Source organism: Thunnus maccoyii, chromosome 20, assembly GCF_910596095.1.
Source record: "Thunnus maccoyii chromosome 20, fThuMac1.1, whole genome shotgun sequence".
NCBI classification, from domain to species: domain Eukaryota; kingdom Metazoa; phylum Chordata; class Actinopteri; order Scombriformes; family Scombridae; genus Thunnus; species Thunnus maccoyii.
Genome location: NC_056552.1, coordinates 16,771,560 through 16,783,362, shown reverse-complemented (window position 1 = coordinate 16,783,362; position 11,803 = coordinate 16,771,560). Strand labels below are relative to the sequence as shown.

Sequence of the window (11,803 nt, the reverse complement as noted above, 5' to 3'; positions counted from 1 at the left end):
AGAGGGTGGGGAGACGAAGAGAGAGGAGACTGTAGGTGCGAGAGAGGGGGGAGAGGGAAAAAGAGAAAGAGAGTAAGGAGTTTCCTGCTTTGGACCAGACTATGACTCGGGAGTTGGGTTTCCTCAGAGGTGAGGTACACATTTGTGTGTGTGTGCCTCAGTGTTTATTGACAGAGCTTTAGGTCTTGTTCTGTTCATAGAGGAGGGGAGCCGCTCTGCTTGGTACTCTCCCCTTTCAAACCCCAGCCTATCCCCTGTGAGTGGAAACACACCAGAGCAGTGCCCATTCTATGTGAGCATACTTTCCAATGGGAAACACACACATATCAATTTGATATCATTTCCGGAGCTTGGGCTAATGACTGCTATTAAAGAGACAGATGATCAACACAACACACAGCTCATTAACTAATAATTTATTTTTTTATCATTTAGATTAAAAAGTCAGTGGTTCATTGCCTCAAAGGAAAATGTACAAGGAAGACTTTGATATAACAGAAGTGAAAAGCAGGGCTGAACTGAGGGATGAATCCCTTTGTTCCCAATGAAGGGTAGGTGGACAATTTTTTTGTGAGTGAACCATTATTCCCAGGACATTAATATAACGGAAAGTGGTGGGTTGTTATGTCAGTTCCTGTCTGTACCTTTGTGGGGAAAAGCAGAGGGTCCGATCAGCCCGTGTCACATTTTTACTCAATTCTCCTCAAAGTCATTAACAATTGAGCATTTGTTGTCTGGAAACAACATAAAACCCGAAAGGAATACATTCTGTGTAATATCTGAACCACATCTTCTGGTCATGATCACAAAAGCATATGTTTCTGGTTTCTACATCCATATAACATCATCTGGTTTGTACATCCATACAACGTGAGTCATCCCAGGGCAAGTGACGCTTTACAAAAGACAACATAAATGGCAGAGGCAGTTCAGTACATATTTACAACATTAAAAATGTGTCAAGACTTATTAAACGAGGCAAATGCGTAGATGGAAGTGAAACAGAAAGAAAAGGGAATCAGACCAGGAAAATGTAAAGTGATAATCCTTCATCATAGGCTGTTCAGACTCCTCTACACAAACATTAAACAGTGGCAAAACTGAGAAGCTTTGTCCCCCCCGAAAAGTCTGCCCTTCATACGAGAGCTCTCTCACCTCTCTGCACTTTCAGTTCATGTGCGTATCACTTGTTTACTCGGGTAGGTTAATTGGACACACACACACACACACACACACACTCACTCACACACACACACCTGTGAATGCTATAAATGCTGCAAAGGGGGGAAACAAAGCAAAGCAGTTATGGCCTCAGTTCCACTGCCAAGCTGCTGGGCTTGTTAACGTAAAACAACAGGACGGCTCTCCCTATGAGGCTCACTAAATAGCTTTCACGAGAGACTAAGTTCCCAACCCCTGACAACATCTGGCACACTCTTATTTCTTATCTTTATTTTAACATTCAGGGTGGGCACTTAAGAAAGGGAAAATGGAGAGCCAATAGTAAGTAAAGAAGGATTTTGTGTGATTCGATGTGAAATAAAGTCCAGATTCAGAGCAGACTGAGAGGACGGCAGGGATACTGCTGCTCCTCCATGACTGTGTTGGGTGCTTAAGGAGCTCGGCACCAGAGAGGCTTCACAGGCACGTAATTTGACCATCCATCACAATGTGTCACGCCATACTCACATACCAGGGCGAGGAGACTGGTGCTACTGTAACACCACCTGTCTGACAGGCCGCTGCGGACAGCCAACACACAAATAATTGACTGTTTGGTTCTGCATTTTTGTGAAATTCCATCTGTAGGGATTGTGCCCAGGGTATAGTGCTGTAAAGCCTTCAATGCTTTATTTGTCCTTCTTTGCTTTTTTTTTTTTTTTGACACACACCAGAAATCATGGTGGGTGAAAGTTAATTTTGGTTATGGAACGTTTTTGGATCGGACAATTAAAATCTCATTATTACACAGACGGATGAGCGTGAAGATCCACAATCATTTGAACATCTAACCCTGTTCATAGTTCATAATAGCATCAACCGTCATGCCGTCCACATTCTTAAGCTTGGTGACATATAGTTTCATAAACACTTACAATCAGACCATACACCTGTGTGAGTGTGTTCTTCACAGTTTGACATACATTCTTGGAAGAAGTGAAAACAAGAACTACAGTGCAGTACAGTACACCACTGAGGAGTTTTGGCAGCCTCGTTCTGTGCTGTCACTTAACTAAGACACTGAATACATAACATGCAAAATGGGTTAAAAAGGGAGTTTGGGGAGGGTGGTGGTTGACACACAGAAGAGAGCGGAGGAGAGACACTTTTGGAGGAATGACAAACCAAACATACCGCCGCAGCCAGAGGAGCGTAACCACTAGCTAGCATGACATGCCTGTCGGCACACTCACTGCTACACTAGCTTGATGTGCCCCTCAAAACTGTATGTTTATCTTGTACTCTATTTAAATAAATTGTAATGTGCTTTACAAAATGAAATAACAGCAAACGGCAGATAAAAAGCTTGAGAGCAACCAGACGGGTCTCTCTGTGGTTTTCGTTGGTCCTGACTGCCATAGTCTCTTAATTGAATTTAAAAACTGACTATGCTTATTTGGCAAAGGATGACAGGGACTGTATTTGGGTAGGCAAGTAGGGGGAGATGACTTGGTAAGTTTTCCTTTGGATCTTGATGCTCATATTGGTTTAGTTCTTGCTCTGCTCACTGTAAGGTTTTGATGGACCAGCAAAAACCACAAACATGCAAACATAACAAAACACATGAGGAATGAAATATGATACGCTCATGTCATAATACAATCAGTGAGCACTAAAAACTTTCCAGCCTCATTCATTTTGTCAAAATATGCTAGAGAAAAACACAACTATGTTGTTTATCCGACTTTGTTTTCTGTTTACTGCATGAAAAGGAACTCTCGTTTCAATCTCTTATTTCGGCAAACAAAAGCCTGCCAGTCACTGGACACATCAGAAAAAAAAGTTCAGATATTTAAAGACAGAGTAATGACATTGGCCACACAGCAACATCTGGAAGGCCACTACCCAGCGGAAGACATTATCCCAAGTATTCTTGGAAATATTGGTATTGTCCTGAAATTCCAACCATTTGTCCACACTGCTTAATCTTTCCTCCAGAAAAAGTGACAAGCAATGAGTCATGATGGTGATGCATGACTTTATAAACCACTCATGAGAGGGACTGCTGGGTGAAGAGGCACAGCCCTGGAGGCCTGGAATGTGACTCACACATGCCAACAGGGCTTGTTCTGCTTAAAATGAAACAAAAAATATACGTCAAGGATATGGCTGGGATATGGATTGATGAGATAACACCCCGCTAAGAATATAAACTCTATTATGACCAGTGGCATCAAATACTTGTAGATTTAAGAGCCTACATGAGCAGTTTATTCTGTTGGGGCTGTCTGGTGGCAGCAGCAGTGTTGGTGAGACTGAGGTTTGCTGTGGAAAATGTCCCAACAAAGGGAGCCCTTGGTTCCTCTTGGGACAAGAGTGTTTATAGTTACAACGGATTGTGATCCGTAGAAGTTACTGCAGAGACCTGGAGCAAGTAGGCCCATTTTTGTGAACATTTTAACAGCAAATGTTGAAAGGTTGTCAGGTGGTCCAGCTCGTGCTGATCCGAGTTGAGTTTGTTTCGACAATGAAACATGAGGCACCCAGGCTGAGGGTGTGCAGCTTGTCTTTAGACAGGTTGTTGCTGTTGAATAAAATCCTCAGAGAAGAATGTGAAGTGTGAGCATTGGTAGTCTTATATGTGAGTACTGAAACACAGTGGCAGGAGACAGTCAGTCTTGAAAGGAGGAGGAGGAGGAGGCTGGGGGTCATAGTTGGGGGAAAGGTGGACATTTCCGCTGTCGTTGTCGAGGGAGGGAATGGCGTCTGCTTTTGTCTACACTTCATACCCTTTTTAATGGTCCCTTTTTAAGGCAAACCAATTGGACAAAAAAGACAAGTGACATTACAAAGACACAACTTGAAAAATAAAAAGGAAAATAATTATACAATATACACAAAACGTGGTCCTTAAAACAGGTAGGGTACATGCAGTCTTTGTAATGTGCAGTGTTCCCGTGGTGGGGGAAGACATAGGATTCAGGGAGAGGAGAAGGGGATCACCGGGTCAGGGTTCATGAAGGTGGGCCATGAAGGGAGAGGTAGGGACTGACGCTGCTTTACCATCACGCTTTGCTGCACTTCCCCTTCTTCTCTTTGCGCTGGAACTTCCTCAGGCGTCTCGTCCAAACGTCCCTCCACTGGATCACCAGGCTGTTCTTATCAGCCACCAGGCCCATGCGTTCTGCTCCCGGATTGGTGGCTCCAGGCCCGGGCCCGACCGCTGGTCCCGTCCCTGTGCCTGTTCCCCCGTCGCTGCCGCCCATCACCAGGAAGCGCTTGCTCATCTGGATCTTGGGACATTTGCAGGCTAGGTCCTTCATGTGCACCCACAGGATGTTGTCGCCGCGCTTCAAGGGCTCACCGCGGCTCTTGTACACGGACACCACACTGACCGAAAACTTGGCCCAGTCCCCCACCGTCTCCATGTCCAGCACGTTCACTTGGACCGCTGGGGACACATTCACAAAAAATAACACTCAGGTCACTTCTTCCAACACTACGTTTATTAATAATGGTGCATAAATAATTCTACTCTCTTACCATAATCCTTCTTGCAATATTTTTTCATATTGATCTTCAGGTTGCCTTTCACTGGTTTGCAGTAGGACTCACAATCTACAAAAACAAAGACAACCAACATTCAATCCTGTAATATAAGCTGTAATTACACAGCACTCAAATTACACACATAATGGGACACTTACACACTTGAAATTTGAATTGTTATTGTAAGTTTGCATTTTAGGACTATTTTCACACCATTTTATAGTGCATTATGTGGTGCTTTTGTAGCACTTCAACAGAGACCAGCACATCTGTCATGGAAAGTTAGTGTGACAAAGCATTGTAAACTGTTATGTACTGTGAAACCACCAATGAACACACTCGAAAGCATAAACACATGAATCACTATGTGCTTGTTTCTACACATGAGGCAAAGTTTTTCTATATTGACACATTGATATGTATGTATTAAGACTGTCTACTTTTATAAGCTAGATTTGTACTTATGCTGTTTCATAACTCTGTGGCAAGTACACTCACACTCACACTTTCCCACACAACAATATATATTCACTGACAATGGCAAAGACTCAAAGGGAAACCGGAGCAGGTTGGATAATGTTGGGCTTGGTTCGGCTTTTGTGTGCGAAAATACAACTTCTGACAAATCACACATCAAACCCCTGCAACAGCCGGTGCTGGGAGGCAAGTGAAACATACCAGAGGAGTAAAAAGTGTTCAGTTTGACATGTTTTCTGGGTTCTTGAGAAAAGACAGAGCGTAGTGGAAGCAGGTCATGGTTGGATGGATGTGAGTAGGCCTTGGCTGCCAGCGTGACGACTGAGACCACACATTGGACAGATGACCTCTACTGACCATTCATAGGTGGAGCTGCTGGTGATGAGGTGTCACAATTATGATTGTGACAGTTAAAATGAGACCTCTTGGCTGAGTGGCCAGTCTTAAATCTTAAATCTGGGGCTGCGTTGATTTGGTTGTCATGCTATGGATCTATAAGCATCTTTTTCAATCATTTTTTTCCAAACTGGAAACAATTTAGCCCTGAAAGTCTCTATTTAAGACTTGAAACCTTCAATAACAATTATAATTTAATTTAGTTATAATTTCATCTTTTAAATGGAACTGAAAAGCACTTTTTATGGACCAACAAAGTTGAAGATTGAAGTCAATTTAGATACAGAAACATTCAAAGGCAAGGGGGCACATGCATGTAATTATTTCTTACGGTTTGTTTTCTTCTGATCATGAAATATTTATTTTGTCATCTCAATATTAAAAGCTTTGCTTCTCTGTCATAATGAAATATGTTTTCCATGATCTGAGAGCAGAGGGAACTGGGAGCAAAGAAGATAAGCATAATTAAATGAGCTATCAAAAACAGCTGAAAGTCCTCATGGCAAAGATTCTTGATAGAATTTAAAGCATCTTGCTGTGTTTTTAAATCGTGTCCATTGTAACTGCCACTACCGGAGCTTTGACAAGAAAAGAAAGAGACACTTTTGATCATTAGCAAGGCTCTACTGTACTTGACTGGATGCCACTGGATTTTATGAACTGTATAATTTTGGATCCACTTATCTCAATTATGAAACTTTAGAGAAGGACACAAAGTTAACAAAAAAAATTAGGAAAACGATGGACTGAAAAACAGAGAATGCCGCAAAGGCCAATTTCCAACATGGTTCTGGTCAGGCATCTTGAGGGGACATGAAAACCTGACCATGCTGCTCGCTTGGAATGTCAGGGCATGAAACTAAAAAAACACATGCTAACTGGACTGGTATCTGCGGTCAGGCCTCTCATTGCCTTCAAAAGGAAAACCATTCAGTCACATTGACTTCCAAAGCAAACCAAATAAAATTACTGGACATGAAATGTCCCAATTAGAAAAAAAAGGTCGTGAGAAAGAGAAATTACGCTTCCTAGGTTGCATGAGAGTAGGGGTGTTGCATCGTTCATTTTTTGGGGGGATGGATGGATGGAGCAATGGAAGGAGGGCAGGAGGAGGAAGAAACAGGGGGCCAAGGAGCCCATAAAAATGTCCAGGAGGCTTGGCTGTATATCAGAGCGCTGGAGATTTTATTAGCCAGAGAGAGGAGAGAAAAAAGAGAGAAAGAGAGAGTAGACAGCAGCTTCCAATAACCTTGAGAAAAGATGACGTTAATAAAATGATGAGTGGAAATGTAGATGAGGATGGGTGTAGAGGTGTGTGTGTGTGTGTGTGTGGATTTGTGTATTGTACATTATTCACAGACTTTAAATAAATGAAAATCGTAGCTTGCTAAAGGTCTTTTTCATTATAAGTGAGCGTGCGGTTTCATGTGCAGATCATTATCATGTAAGTGTGCATGCAACTGTGACAGGCATGCATTTGTATGACATGTGCATGTATTTGATTAGATTGCTACCATTGTGTGTATGTGTATGTGTATGTGTGTGCTTGTGTGCGCGGTATACAGTGGCTGGCCTGGAGGTATCGGTGGTGAAATGCTGGCTGGGGGACAGTGTGTGTTTTCCCATGAAGAGCCACTTTCTGCTGGCTGTTCACCTGAAAAAGCTCCCTGTGAATCGCCCACTGACCCAGAAGACCGGCCCACTGAAAACACACACAATTGGCTCCGGGGCTCTCGATGCCCTCATTCCCTTGAGCCCCTTTCACTGTGCCATGACAAGGACAAATTGCATCCACCGCCCCTTACACAAAAACATTTTGGGGCTTTAGGTTTCTGATGGTGAAGCTCGTTCTATGGTAGTTTAGGAAGGAGAAAGGTAGGGGAAAGACTGGTGTATTTGGTAGAGCCTGTGGTGAATTGGCGATTAACAACTCTTGTCTTAGACACCGTAACATTTTCCCAGGGAAGTAGTAAACACAAAAAAGGGTTGGATTTTTTTTTTTTTTTTTTTTCCAAAAGTGCTCAAAGACCCGAGTAATGAGAAGACAGAGAGGAAACAGAATGAGAGGAACAAATGAGAAAGAAAAACCAAAAAATGTGAGAAAATTATAATCAATATGTATTTACCTTTAAAGCAATGGTCGGAGAGTGATGACAGGAATGGGATGAGAAGATCATTCTCTTGTCTGTACATAAATATGAAGCTGGAGCCAGCAGCCAGTTAGCTGAGCTTAGCAAAAAGACTGGAAATCAGCTTGGTTCAGCTCTGTCCAACCCAACCACCAGAATAAAACGTTGGCATTGTACGTTTCTGAAAACCACGGATACGTTGAATGTCTACGTTTTAATGTTGGCCATTATCAGTTGAATAATGATGTTTTATGATGTGACAATACTGTGGTCAAGGTCTGGTTAGGTTTAGGCACAGAAACCACTTGGTTAGGGTTAGGGAAAGATCATGGTTTGGATTAAAATAAAAACTAAAATAATCGGCTGCAAATGTCCCGATGTCTCCCTAAAAACACCCAGTTTTGTCAATTACGGGAAGCAGGCAGTGGTTTCGAGTTGGTCTCAAACCGTGCTCCCTGCTGATTTCCAACTTTCTACCGACCAACCGAACATCCACCGACCCTCCTCCCAAAATAAGAAAGTCAGCTCATATAGATCTCATGTGAGCTACTTCACTTTAGAAATGTTGATATGATGATACGTATTACAAGTGTTATTTAAGGTATGCGTGGTTTGCAGAAACGTTTTATTCTGCCATCCAGGCTGGAAACTCACCAATACATACTGTATCTCGTCTGTTTAATCAATACAAAGAACAAAGTGGAAAAATTACAATTTGCCATTGGACAGGGGTTATGTGAAAGACTATATCTTGTCTTATTTCTGTTTCCAGTCATTGTGCTAAGCTAACCGGCTGCTGCTGGTAGCTACATATATATATTTAGACATGAGAATATTGATCTTCTCAAGAAACTGAATTTCCCAAAATGTTGAACTATTCCTTTGAAAACTTTATCATTTTATACCTTTAGATTTCATAAAACACTTTTTAAAATTATAGTTATGCAACATTTATTGACTGTGTGACCTAGTTTGGCCTTAGACTTGACTATATTTGCTTGAAGTCAAATCAGTATCAGTCAATATAAACGGACATCTTTAACCTTATATACCTCAAACTGTATTTAACCTCTGAAATGTAAGAAGTCAAAGAGGCAAAAGTCTGATTTGCAGTGAACTTTCAGACAAAACATTTCACTTTAAAAGAAAATAGTGCAGTAAAGTATCTGTGGCAGAGTGGAGGGTATGATCTGCAGCCTGAGTGATGATACTGTATATAGTATAAACCCACTAATGAATCAACATTTCCAAATCATCACCACCATTCAAATCAAACAGCTGCAGAATGAAAAATAAGGGTAGGGTAATTGACCGAAGCCTAAATTGGAGGGTTAGAAGGAGAGACTGAACAAATTTCCCCCTAGTCAGTTGCCAACACTCTTTTCACGCCTCAAAACTCTCCCTTCCATTATATCTCCCAGCTAAACTGTAACTAATCACCTCTGCTGCCTATCGGCTGGCTTTGGGGTTTAAGCCACAGCTATACTTTGAGCGCAGCAAGGCTCCACTAACTTGAGGCTAGTGGTTGGGGAAACTGTGCCAAGGACACAGGTTTTTAAGACAATGGAAAAATTTTGCCGGCCCCAGTGCACTCGTTCTTTTTGCAGAACTTCAAAAAAGGAGACCCACCCTCCATTAATATTTATTCCACACCTTAAAATTCAAGTCCAGAAATGTTAAAAAATATGTTTTTATTCCTTTCATAAAGCAGTGGTACTTAGGGGTGAGGTGCCAATAGTGTACACTAACCTGCTGGTTCCTCTGTGCTGCTCACCACAGCTGTGGGGTTGACCACTGGGATTTCTGAAAGACACACAAGAAATACAAAGTTATTTCAACGGTTAAATGTAAATCCTTACCTTTCAAGTATGGTGTAAGTGATTTGGCTGTGTGCCTGTTAAGTGCACATGTGTGGTCAAAGAGAAGAAGAATGTCTGAATTCATTCAAAATAATTGTCATGCCCTCCACTTCTGCCTACTCCTAGTGTGGGTCTCTCTCTCTCTGTCTCTCTCTCTCTCTCTCTCTCTCTCTCTCTCTCGTGTCTGTGTCCAAATTGCAGGAGTGGAGACAGGTGTGTGGGAGTTGGGCGAACAGCTGCCAGGAGTTCTGCTTAAACATTGGGTGCAACCTCCTACTCACCGCCAGATCGAAGACTCTGTTCATACAGTCAGTCACGCTTCCAGCCTGACTTGTTACTGTTCTGTCAGTATCCAGCATTTGCCTAACTCTTGTTTCTCTGTGCCTGTAGAAGACCTCAGCCTGACCCTGGCCCTGTCTCCAGTCCTCCTGCCTCAAGTGCACAGCCGATCCCTCTGCCTGGCTCCCCGCTCCATCCCCTATACCCAGCCTCAAGCCCAGCCCAAGCCCCCAGGTTCCCCAGCTACCAGCCCAGACCTTGGCCCCAGCCTCCCAGTTTACCACCTTGAAAATAAAATCCTTTTCCAACTCTACTCGCTGCCTCCTGCCTCGGAGTCCTGCTCGTGGGTTCTTTAGCCTAGCCTTAACAATAATTTTGAAGAGTGGATATGTGAAGGTTCTGAATACAAACTGAATATATTAAGAGCCAAATATGAAGGAGATGGGAGAGCCTCCCTGTTCGCCAACAGCAAGATTTGTCAATGAGAGAAAATACCAGGGTTGTCTTACAGTAGGTTTGGATTGTGACATATGTCAGCTATGCACATAAAAACACATGTGGCACTGCAGACAGACATGCTAGATAAACACTGACAGACTGACAGGGATACTTATTGGTGGTGAGAGGGAAGACAGGCTCAAATAAACCATGCATTCCACGGACTAATGTGGTGGTTTTCCATGTTATGGAGTATAAGAGACAGTATAAGTGGAAGAAATTGTGGAGGTCAGAAGACCAAATTTAAAGCCTCTGAAAACTTGGATTAAAATCTTAACTTTTTAACTGATAACATTAAATATTCATGTCTAAATAAGCAATAATAAAGTTTGGACAAAACCATCCTATTATTTATTAAGGGTTTAACACTCAAAAACTGATCTCTTCTGCTTCGTCTGGTCTGTGTGGGTGTGGTCTGCTCAGATTTAATTGGATTATATTCAAATGTCGATGCATTTTGATTGGTGCCCCAAAGTATGTAACGTCATCTTTTTTCAAACAAGCCCTTCATATAGACAAAAACACAAATCCCAAAGTAACTAAAATGGTTTTAATTTTGTGTTCATGTAAAATCCCATTGTTTGTATTAAGAAGATAATTGAGAAAATAGGGTTTCAGGGCCTTTAAGTTTTGAGTCCAACTCGGTAGATGTGCCACAAATTCACGCTTTAATCCAGTTTGGAGAAGTCAGTGCATTCAGAAGTCGGCACACTTGATACATCTGAGACCAAAGTTAATTCTTTGTGGCACACTGATTAAAATGGAAAGGTGGCTACACTAGATTAGTGTTGTCCTCCTCTAACAGATGCAGGGTTAACACTGCTGTGTAATCTCCATGCAAGCATGTATAGACAGATGGACAGATGGCAAGGGGGCAATTTTGGTTGGATTGTCATGAGACAGATGCAACCCTCCCTCGCTGTGCCCGCTGGCTACACTAAAAAGTGCCTCATGGAATTCCTCCAGGACTTCTCGTCTAATCGTATGCAACTTTCCAATACAAATGCTAATGCTAACAACGGGCCCTCTGCTTTTACCGTAAACAGAGTTACTGGAACACCGGCTTAGCATCCACCCAGAGGATCTGCTTTTGATTGGATTTGGAGGTTGAGGGTCTGAACCAAGTGAGTGGGAGTGTGTTGGCGGGGGGATAGGGGGAGTTCTTGGAAAGCTGTTTTGAGGCAAAAGCAGCAGTTGTCTCTCTGAAATTATGGACACCCCGCCAACAAAAACAAACAAGGGCACTAAGCTTTGTCAAGGCAAGAGCAGCTGCTAGAAGCTACTTTGAGTCTGTGTGCCCTCATGGCCACATCTTGTGAACACAGACAGATGATGAAAGGAACATTCAGATGAGGGTTACTGCCATCATACTAATTGGCTGCTTAATGGCTGTGTTTTCTGTCTTGGGGTCCAGGAGCCTCAGAAGAGGTAAGATGCCCACCGTGAGGCCATATT

The 11,803-nt window shown here is 42.5% G+C and overlaps 1 protein-coding gene across 1 annotated transcript in view; it reads right to left on the bottom strand.

Annotated features, from left to right (window-relative positions):
- Nucleotides 1-401: 401 nt before the first annotated feature.
- ntn2 (netrin 2) overlaps nucleotides 402-11,803 on the bottom strand; it is a 46,476-nt gene continuing 35,074 nt past the window's right edge. The window contains exons 5-7 of the mRNA XM_042396720.1: nucleotides 9,462-9,515; nucleotides 4,705-4,779; nucleotides 402-4,612 (exon numbers count right to left, since the gene is read on the bottom strand). Coding sequence (XP_042252654.1) covers nucleotides 4,227-4,612; nucleotides 4,705-4,779; nucleotides 9,462-9,515 — 515 coding nt within the window. The 3' untranslated portion in view covers nucleotides 402-4,226. The remainder of the gene's footprint in view (nucleotides 4,613-4,704; nucleotides 4,780-9,461; nucleotides 9,516-11,803) is intronic.